The 10,627-nt window shown below is 48.0% G+C and overlaps 1 protein-coding gene and 1 long non-coding RNA gene across 2 annotated transcripts in view; both read right to left on the minus strand.

The window, feature by feature from the left end:
- Positions 1 to 10,627, minus strand: part of PDE5A (phosphodiesterase 5A) — a 97,529-nt gene that overhangs the window by 14,637 nt on the left and 72,265 nt on the right. Inside the window, exons 15-17 of the mRNA XM_006762903.2 lie at positions 9,376 to 9,463; positions 7,404 to 7,504; positions 5,914 to 5,991 (exon numbers count right to left, since the gene is read on the minus strand). Of these exons, the coding sequence (XP_006762966.1) occupies positions 5,914 to 5,991; positions 7,404 to 7,504; positions 9,376 to 9,463 (267 nt within the window). The remainder of the gene's footprint in view (positions 1 to 5,913; positions 5,992 to 7,403; positions 7,505 to 9,375; positions 9,464 to 10,627) is intronic.
- Positions 481 to 2,546, minus strand: LOC107182947. Its single transcript, XR_001513704.1, has 3 exons — positions 2,360 to 2,546; positions 2,114 to 2,163; positions 481 to 621 (listed from the first exon to the last, which is right to left on the minus strand). It is a non-coding gene; the product is annotated as an uncharacterized LOC107182947 (long non-coding RNA).

Here is a 10,627-nt window from a genome sequence, read left to right on the forward strand (position 1 = left end):
CAAAGCTACTGTGATATATCCCAGTGTAACACAGACTACCTTTCACACATCCTACTGTGACACAGCCTAATGTTCATACTGGCTACTGTGATATATCCTACTATGACAAGGCCTACTGTTCACACAGCCTACTGTGACATAACGTACTGGTCACACAGCCTACTGTCAGATATCCTAATGTGACACAGCCTAATATACAAAATTCTACTGTCCCATATACTTCTGTGACATCCTGTGACTCAGCGTACCTGTCATACAGCCTACGGTGACAAAGCCTACTGTGATATATCCTCCATTAACACAGCCTACTCTTCGCACATCCTACTGTGACACAGCCTACTATTCACACAGGCTACTGTGCCATATATAATGTGACACAGCCAATTGGTCACACAGCCTACCTTTACATATAGTATTGTGACACAGTCTGCTGATCACAATTCTACTGTGTACATCCTCCTAATGCACCCCCTACTGATCACACAGCCTACTGTGACATATCCTATTTTGGCAGAGCCTACTGTTCAGAATTCTAATGTGACACATCCTACTGTGATAAAATGTACTATTTACAGACCACTGTGACAAAGACTACTGTGATATATCCTACTGTGACACAGCCTCCCCTTCACACATCCTACTGTCACACAGCATACTGGTCATAATGGCAACTGTGACATATCCTACTGTGACAGCCTACTGGTCACATCCTACTGTGACACAGCCTCCCCTTCACACATCCTGTCACACAGCATACTGGTCATAATGGCAACTGTGACATATCCTACTGTGACAGCCTACTGGTCACATCCTACTGTGACACAGCCTCCCCTTCACACATCCTACTGTCACACAGCATACTGGTCATAATGGCAACTGTGACATATCCTACTGTGACAGCCTACTGGTCACATCCTACTGTGACACAGCCTCCCCTTCACACATCCTACTGTCACACAGCATACTGGTCATAATGGCAACTGTGACATATCCTACTGTGACAGCCTACTGGTCACATCCTACTGTGACACAGCCTCCCCTTCACACATCCTACTGTCACACAGCATACTGGTCATAATGGCAACTGTGACATATCCTACTGTGACAGCCTACTGGTCACATCCTACTGTGACACAGCCTCCCCTTCACACATCCTACTGTCACACAGCATACTGGTCATAATGGCAACTGTGACATATCCTACCGTGACACAGCCTACTGATCACACAGCCTATCGTGACTTATCCTATTTTGACATCCTGTGACACAGCATACTGTTCACACAGCCTACTCTTTCAAAGCCTACTGTGACATATCCTACTGTGACAGCCTACTGGTCACACAGACCACTATGACACAGCCTACTCTTCACACAGACTACTGTGGCGTATCCTACTGTGACACAGCATACTGTTCACACAGCCAACTGTGCCATATATACTGTGACACAGCCAACTGGTCACACAGCCTACCGTTACATGGAGTATTTTGACAGAGCCTACTGTTCACAATTCTAATGTGACACATCCTACTGTGACACATCCTACTGAGACAAAGTGTACTAGTTAAAGACTACTGTGACAAAGACTACTGTGATATACCCTACTGTGAATCATCCTAGGGTTCACACATCCTACTGTGACACAGGAAACAGTTCACACAGCCATTTTGACATATCCTACTGTGACAGAGCCTACTGATCACACAACCATTTTGACATATCCTACTGGGACACAGTCTACTGATCACACAGCCTACTGTGAATTATCATTTTGTGACACAGTCTACTGTTCACAACTCTACTGTGACATCCTGTGACACAGCGTACTGTTCACAAGCCTACTGTGACAAAGCCTACTCTTATATATCCTACTGTAACCCAGTCTACCTTTCACACATCCTACTGTGACACAGCGTACTGGTTATACTGGCTACTGTGACATATCCTCCTGTGACACAGCCTACTGGTCACACATCCTACTGTGACATATCTTACTTTGACACAGTCTCCTGGTCACAGTTCCTACTGTGATATATCCTACTGTGACACAGCCTATTGGTCACACAGCCTACTTGACAAAGCATATCATAAAATATCCAACATTAACACAACCTACTCTTCAAACATCCTACTGTGACACAGCCTACAGTTCACACAGCCAACTGTGACATATATACTGTGACATAGTCAATTGGTCACACAGCCTACCGATACATATAGTATTGTGACACAGTCTGCTGGCCACAATTTTATTGTGTACATCCTACTATGACACACCCTACTGGTCACACAGCCTACTGTGACAAAGCCTACTGTGATCTATCCTACAGTACACAGCCTACTGTTCACACAGCCTACTGTGCCATATCATACTGTGACACAGTCAATTGGTCACACAGCCTACTGTGACATATCCTATTTTGACTGAGCCTACTGTTCACAATGCTACTGTGACACATCCTACTGTGACACTGCCTACAGTTCACACAGCCAACGTGGACATATATACTGTGACACAGTCAATTGGTCACACAGCCTACTGTGACATATCCTATTTTAACTGAGCCTACTGTTCACAATGCTACTGTGACACATCCTACTGTGACACTGCCTACAGTTCACACAGCCAACGTGGACATATCATACTGTGACACAGTCATATTGGTCACACAGCCTACTGTGACATATCCTATTTTAACTGAGCCTACTGTTCACAATGCTACTGTGACACATCCTACTGTGACACTGCCTACAGTTCACACAGCCAACGTGGACATATATACTGTGACACAGTCAATTGGTCACACAGCCTACTGTGACATATCCTATTTTAACTGAGCCTACTGTTCACAATGCTACTGTGACACATCCTACTGTGACACAGCCTATTGGTCACACAGCCTACTGTTACATGTAGTATTGTGATACAGCCTGCTGGTCACAATTCTACTGTGTACATGCTACTGTGACACATCCTATTGGTCACACAGCCTACTGTGACATAACCTATTTTGATAGAGCCTACTGTTCACAATTCTACTGTGACACATCCTACTGTGACACAGTGTACTGGTTACAGAGTACTTTGACAAAGCCTACTGTGATATATCCTACTGTGACACAGCCTACTGGTCACACATCCTACTGTGCAATATCCCTTTGTGACAAAGCCTAGTGGTCACACAGCCTTCCGTGACATAGCCTACTGTGACACAGCCTATTGTAACACATCCTACTGGTCACACAGCATTCTATAACATACCCTACCAAACACAGCCTGCTGTTCACACAGTCTTCTGGTCACACAGCCTAGTGTAACCCACTACTGTAACTCAGCCCACTGTGCCACAGTCTAGCTTTCACATAAATTACTGTAACAACCTATGTTGACACAGCCTAGTGTAACAGAGCCTACTGTGTCACGGCCTATTGTAACAGAGCCTACTGTGACCCAGCCTACTGGTCACACAACGCACTGTGTAACAGCTTATAGGTAACACATCTTACTTTCACACAGCCTACCATCACTCAGCCTACTATGACACAGCCTCGTTTAACAAAGCCTAGTGTAACATTGCCTACTGTCACACAGCCTGTCACAGAGTCTACTGATCACACAGGCTACTGTGACACGACCTACTTTCACACAGCCTACTCTGACACAGCTTATGTTACACAGCTTACTGTAACAGCGTACTGTGACTCATCCTACTCTTACACAGCTTACTGTCACACAGCCTACTCTAATACAGCCTACTGGTCACAGCCTACTGTGATACATCCTACTGTGACACAGACTACTGTACCACATTCTACAGGTCACACAGCCTACTGTGACACAGCCTAGAGTGACACAGACTACTGGTCACACAGCCTACTATGACACAACCTACTGTCACATATCCTATTGTGATAGCCTATTGGTCACAATTCTTCTGTGACACATTCTACTGTGACACAGCCTACTGTGACATATCGTACTGTGACACAGCCTACCTTGACAGCCTAGTGTAACAGCCTACTCTGACAGAGCCTACTAGTCATACAGCCTAATCTGACACAGCCTACTGTGACATATCATACTGTAACACAGCCTACTATCACACAGCCTACTGTGACACATCCTACTGTTACACACATTAGTGTATCACAGTCTACAGGTAACACAGCCTATTGTGACATAGCCTTCTGTGACACAGCCTATTGGTCACACAGCCTACTGTAACATAGCCTACTTTGACTCAGCCCACTGTAACACAGCCTATTGGTCACATAGCCTACTGTAACTCCTCATACTGTCACACAGCTTAGTCAAGAGAGCCTACTATAACACTGCCTACTGTGACACATCCTAATGTAACACAGCCTACTGTTACACAGCGTATTGTGTTACAGCCTACTGGTCACACAGCCTACTGTCACACAGCCTACTGGTCACACAGCCTACTGTCACACAGCCTACTTGTCACATAGCCTAGTGTAATAGTTCCTACTATGACACAGCCTTCTGTGACAAAGCCTACCATCATACATCCTACTCTAACACAGCCTACTCATCACAGAGCATAGTGTAATAGAGCCTACTGTAACACATCCTACTGTACCAGAGCCTATTGTGATACAACATACTGTAAAAGCATATGAGAGCAAGACTGGTGGGTCGTCCTAATTCACACACACAGTGACTTTGGACTATTGGCCGGTGTCTTCCGGAGAAATGATAGAACAATGCTCTTGGTCTTGTTAGAGAAGGACCGTGCTGGCTCTCGGGTCAGGGTGCAGGCACTCTGGGACTCAGGACTGGACTTGCCCCATGAAAATGGTGCTGTCTCAGCATAGTGTCCAATCCAGATGTCTGCCACTATGTCCTTTGTATCTGTTTGAAGAGACAGGCAGGATGGCATCGCTGTGGCACAGAGCACTCAGGGCACAGGGCTGGACTACATGCTGCCTGGGGACCCTGGCTAAGAGGGCCTTCCCCTAATCCCGCTGTGTCAGCTCTCATGGAAACACTGAGGACTGAGCGCACTGGGTGTTCCCTGGTGGCTTACACCACCACAGCGACTTCCGCGGGGCCTGCCACACAAGCTGATCCCCAACAGCACTCTGCACCTACACGCTGAACCCTGGTCTATGAAGGGAAGTGGGGGGGTGACAATGAGTGGCCCGGGAGACCTCGAGGCCACAGGGAGGAGAGCTGAGCTGTGAACACTGAGGCACAGGCTCGGCTGCGCATGGATTTGTGTTTTGTTATCAACAAGAGCTGGTGATTCCTGAGGTGCTGCCCTGAACCCCAAGACTGTCAAGACTGCAGGACAGACAGCAGGCCCTGTGGGCTGGTGCTTCATAATTCCATCTTCACGCCAAGTGCTGACAATCTATTTCAAGAAACGCACTGTCCTTAGTGCTGCTCTGTCTTATTATTGACTCTGTTCTTTCTCACGAGGACAGCCCTTACCCCGCAAAGGCAGCCAGGGATGGGACCCTGAAGTGGAGGGACCAGCGGGTCAGCTGAAGGGAACACATCCGGGTCGGCCCAGCCCCACCCTGCCGCTCTGCCATCTTCCAAGAACAGTGGACACCTTGCCACCAGCTCGTAGCTCCCACATCTCTAGGGTGCTATGTGTGCTCTCTCATTCCCAAGTCTGGGATGCGAACACGGGAGCCTCAGCGCCAAGTGCTGATGCTCCACCACATCCTAATGTCCCCCCAGAACAAAGGCATGGCTCCTTCAGGTGACTTTGCAACGCATTTCCTTTTGTTTAACATTCACGTCCTGCCCTTGGTTCAACGTGGGAATTCCCACAGCCTCTAGGTCACCGGGTTGTGACAAGTGCTCGCAACACAACCTGCCACTAATCACATTTACTGGAAACTAGACCTCCGCGTGGAGGCGGACAGAGGCCACTTACAGAAACAGCTCCTTCTGGTGCGGGTCTCCTAAGTTGAACTGGTTTTTCCTTATAAGTTCAAAAAACTCCCCTCGCCTCCTTGGAAAGAAAGAAAAACATTGATTGTTATGAGGAGTCCCTAGGTCTCATCTTATTCCTTTGGTCTAGAAAGAATCATGGACTCTATTTTTGGGGGGAGAAAATCTCCAGTGGATTTTACCCATCTTAGAACCCAACATAAAAACCATCATTTAAAAATTGTGAATGCCTCCCTTTTCCTCCTTCTACCATTTCCTTTGGGTGAAGCATTGACCTCACCTGTACAGACCACAGACAGTGGTAATCTCATTCCTAAACACAACTTCATGAAAGTGAGATGGGCTGGCCGGCGTGGCTCAGTGGTCGAGCGTTGACCTATGAACCAGGAGGTCATGGTTTGATTCCCAGTCAGGGCACATGCCTGGGTTGCAGGCTCCATCCTCAGTCGGGGGCATGCAGGAGGCAGCCGATCAATGATTCTCTCTCATCATTGATGTTTCTATTGCTCTCTCCCTCTCCCTTCCTCTCTGAAATTTTTTTAAAAAGTATATTTAAAAAGTGAGACAATGTGAGTTAAAATGGGATGCTGAGAATGATTTAAGGAATTTTAAGTGCATGGCAAAGAAGAACTATATGATTTCAGTGTAATTTCATATAATGCACCTGTATTATGAGATAGGGTAAATAAAAAGGCATAACAAGTGCTCTATGTCAGCGTAAAGTTGTGAACTGCTTCTGAGGCAAAGAAACATGGAGACACCGGGAAGAAGCCTCTATTGGAGGCCAGGGAGTTCCTCAATACCCAGTGCTGTCGACATCTCCAGAAGCCATGATGCCAGAGACATCAGGAAAACAGGGAACTTATGGAACAGAATGGACAGCCTGTGACCAAGAACCAACAATGAAACATCGGTTCCAGAGAGACCCCTGGCCTGGGAAGGTAGGAGGCATGTAGTTACAGGTGTTTTTCTAATTCTTGGTTATATGATCATCTTTACTCCGCGATCATGTTGAACCAGCTGAAATGGACTCAGTTCTCTACTGTCCTGGTTGAGTTTAAAGTGCTCCCCAATTCAGGAAGCAGGGATGCCAGCGGCAGCTCCCTTTAGGTGTCCGTGCTCCTGTTTGCTCTGTGTGTGCTTACTCCTCATCAATGGCCTATGCACAGGCGTGACTCCCCGTGCAAGGGGAGAGAGGGCCACGTATCCAGGGAAATCACGTGAGTGTGACCATCTTCTCCCCTCATTGCCACACGCCACCCAGACTATGGTCCCATGTGCAAACCACAGCCTGTCCACGCAGACATGCACACTCACCCATGAATGCACACTACGTCCTGTGTCAGTAATGTCCAAGTTCCACATTTCCGCCTCTAAGAACTGCACACAGTCCTATAACCTAGACGTGTCCCCATGTGAAACACGGCACACTCTTCCCACACCCACTCATCGCAGGGCACTGGGGAGACTTACTTAATGTACAGGGCCAGGTCTGTGGCCAGAATCGCCTGCTTGATGATCTTCAACGCGGTCTTATACTCTTCGATGGAGAGGCCACTGAGGATCTGGTTCCCCTTCACAGAGAAGAAAACCATCGTCAGCACCCCACGGGAGCACCCCACTGGAGCACCGCACGGGAGCACCGCACAGGAGCACCCCACGGGAGCACCGCACAGGAGCACCTCCAGGAGTACCCCACGGGAGCACACCACAAGGACAGCGGAACACGTGGTCACAGCTAAACCACGGGCCTGGGGTTCGGAGTCATACGCATGGGCCACCTGCTTCCAGAGAGTGAATGCCTAATGCCACGGCCTGGTCTCTTAGGAAACGCTGGCTTCTCGCTGGTGCACCCACCTCCTGTGTCTGTCTGCCAACTGCCTACCCCCCGGGCCTCCGCCAGCCTAAAGGCTAACTATCTAGCCATGGGCAGCTTACTTGCTACATTGCAACTGGAAGTGAAGCTTGAAAACTCAAAGCCACATTAATGAAGAACAGAATGGTGAAACGTCTAAATAATTGATAACTAACACATTTTTTTTCTCTATGGTTTTTGTAATAAATCCAGTGACACATTGGCACACGTTTATGTAATTTTAACTTAATATCAAGAGCAGCACGTAGTCCTTGGGAACATGCCTATAGGTGGGCTTCCTGGTGGGAAGCACACATGTTATGAAACCAAGAAGGACTCTTTAAAAGGGGCTGATCCCCGGGCAAACACTCAAACGCCGTAACTACATAATTATTGTGTTGTGCCTGCCAACACAATAAAAGAGATTTAAAAGCAAATCTGCTTTAAAAGAGATTTAAAGCAAATCTCTCATCTCGAATTGAGTAAAACGTGCCTCGGTTCTCAGAATAAACTCAACATCTGCATGGGAGGCAGGTGTGCTTTCTAAGTCCCAGGGCTGAGGGAACCAGCAGCTCAGGACTGGGGTCCAGGGCAGCGGGTGCTTCTGAACACGGGGCACTCGGGGGTGCCGGGCCCAGATAAGATCTTCGCTTAGTGGAGAGCTGGAGGCTGAAATTGGGCATGTGTCTAACTGACGAACTGACGAACATTACTTTTAAATATCAAGTCATTTTAGATTCTGGGCTGAACAGAAAACTATTCAGAAAATATCTTCCGATATTTTCATTGGGTGTAAGGTCAAACCATTTCCAGGGGAAAGGAGATGTCAAAAAGGAAATGTCTTCGCTGTTATGTGCTTATTTCCCCTTTCCCAGGCAAAGGCTGTAAACCGCTGCGTGTGGGGGCCTCCAGGGACAGAGTGTAGAGAGGGGTCTGCTTCGAGTTGGGGAGCATGCTGTAGGAGGATGTCCCAGCAGCAGCTATAACTCATGCTTCTTACTATAATGCCAGGCATGCACACAACAGACCATGCGAGTAATGGAGGAACCAGAGTTTAACAAGTATTAACTTGGCAGAAACAACCATGGCCAACGGGTTGGTATACATGTTCTCAAGCTTACTTCCCTCCACAGAAATACGTCTAGCATAGCATGTCATGTGCTTTCTCACACGGATAAACATCCGTCTCCACCAGGCATTGAACAGCTTCATCCCTTAATAATTTGTTCGCGGTCAGAAGTTTTAGTAAAAAGAGGAAAAGGTTCTTGAGCACTGTATTACCCACTTAATTTTACGCCCCCTCCCCCCCCCCCAAAAAAAGGCGGAATTAATGGAGAGCCAGAAGACACCAGCTTTGCTTGCTTCTAGTTTGGAACAATGTGGAGTAACGAAGTGAGGCGAGTAAGCAAACCCCCTTATCAGGCAGCTGGCAGCTTAGGGTGCACAGGGACGAGGCTGTGGGGACCTCGGCCTTCCTTACCCAAAAAAGAATGACGCACACCCGGGAATTAGGATCCTGGGTATGAACCCAAACACTTAAAATATCCCCGCGTTTGTGCAGCTTCCGGGCTGCCACGCGCCGGGCCTCACCGGGCTATTGAGGACCATCAGGCACTGGTCGAAGTGGTGGTGCTCCAGGGTCGAGTGGCAGTACAGTTGGGCCAGCGGGTGTTCGCTCCTGTGGGGGAATCACAGAGACAGGGCTTAGAGAGGACAGTCAGGCGCTGCATGGGCCGGCTGTCACTCTTTTCTTATTGGCTCCTTAAGAAAGAGGCTAAAATCCATCAAACCAACCACACTCTCTCCTTTGGCTGAGAAAAGAGGGAGCTCATCTCTGGGAAATAAGTATAAAGTATAAAGAGGCTGTTCTCAAAGACTGGTTCAAACCGTGAACAATCCCGTCGACGTCAGTATCAAGGACAAGGTACTAATTTCTCTAGATACAGAGAGAGGATCCCTGAAGTACTCGTACCAATCATCGCTTTCAATGTCAAGACTCTAATTCATTTAGAATATGAAACAAACATCCATGCGGCTTTTCCTGAAAAAGAAGGCTCATGGTCAGGCCCCCTCATGCCTCAAGAAAGGGGAGAACTGTCTGAGAGGAGCCGGTGAGGGTGCCAGATGGAAGGCATGGGGGTAGTCTGTTCTCCACGGGGACCCAGTAGGTCGGGGAGCTCGCTAGACTGAACTCGGGAGGACTGGAGAGGTGCCTGGCTGAGGGAGGGAGGCAAAGAGGGGTCCTGCACTCAGTTCATCACATGTAACAGATGGTTACAAATCAAGTTCCAAAGCGTGACAAGGACAGTCCTCAGGTCTCTCATGATCGTCCCATGTGAGCAGAGAGTACAGTGTCCACTGTTCTTTACAAGGGAAAAGCCAAGTTCCTGCACATCTCTGTATCTCAAGGGGCAGCACAGGAGTTTATGAATAAAGCACCACAAGGTTAGGGAACACACAATCTTATTTCCTTACTAGAGGCCCGGTGCATGAAATTCGTGCAGGGGGTGTGTGTCCCTCAGCCCTGCCTGCACCCTCTCCAATCTGGGACCCCTTGGGGGATGTCTGACTGCCAGTTTAGGCGTGCATCCTGCTGGCCTGGTTGTCCCCAACTGCCCTCCCGTGCCGGCCATCTTGTGATGGCCATCTTGTAATGATGTGAGGGTGGCCATCTTGTGGTGGCCATCTTGTGATGACATTGCATGTGACGCCACCTAGGCTTTTATTATATAGGAGACCATATGAACATTCTGTTACTCTGCAGTTAATTCATGGAAGAGAGAGAAGCTCCTGAAGACTGAAGAACTGTGACACAGGAAACAAATGAGCAGAGTGAGAGAAG

The sequence above is a fragment of the Myotis davidii genome, unplaced genomic scaffold (genome assembly GCF_000327345.1).
Source record: "Myotis davidii unplaced genomic scaffold, ASM32734v1 scaffold698, whole genome shotgun sequence".
Lineage (NCBI taxonomy): Eukaryota > Metazoa > Chordata > Mammalia > Chiroptera > Vespertilionidae > Myotis > Myotis davidii.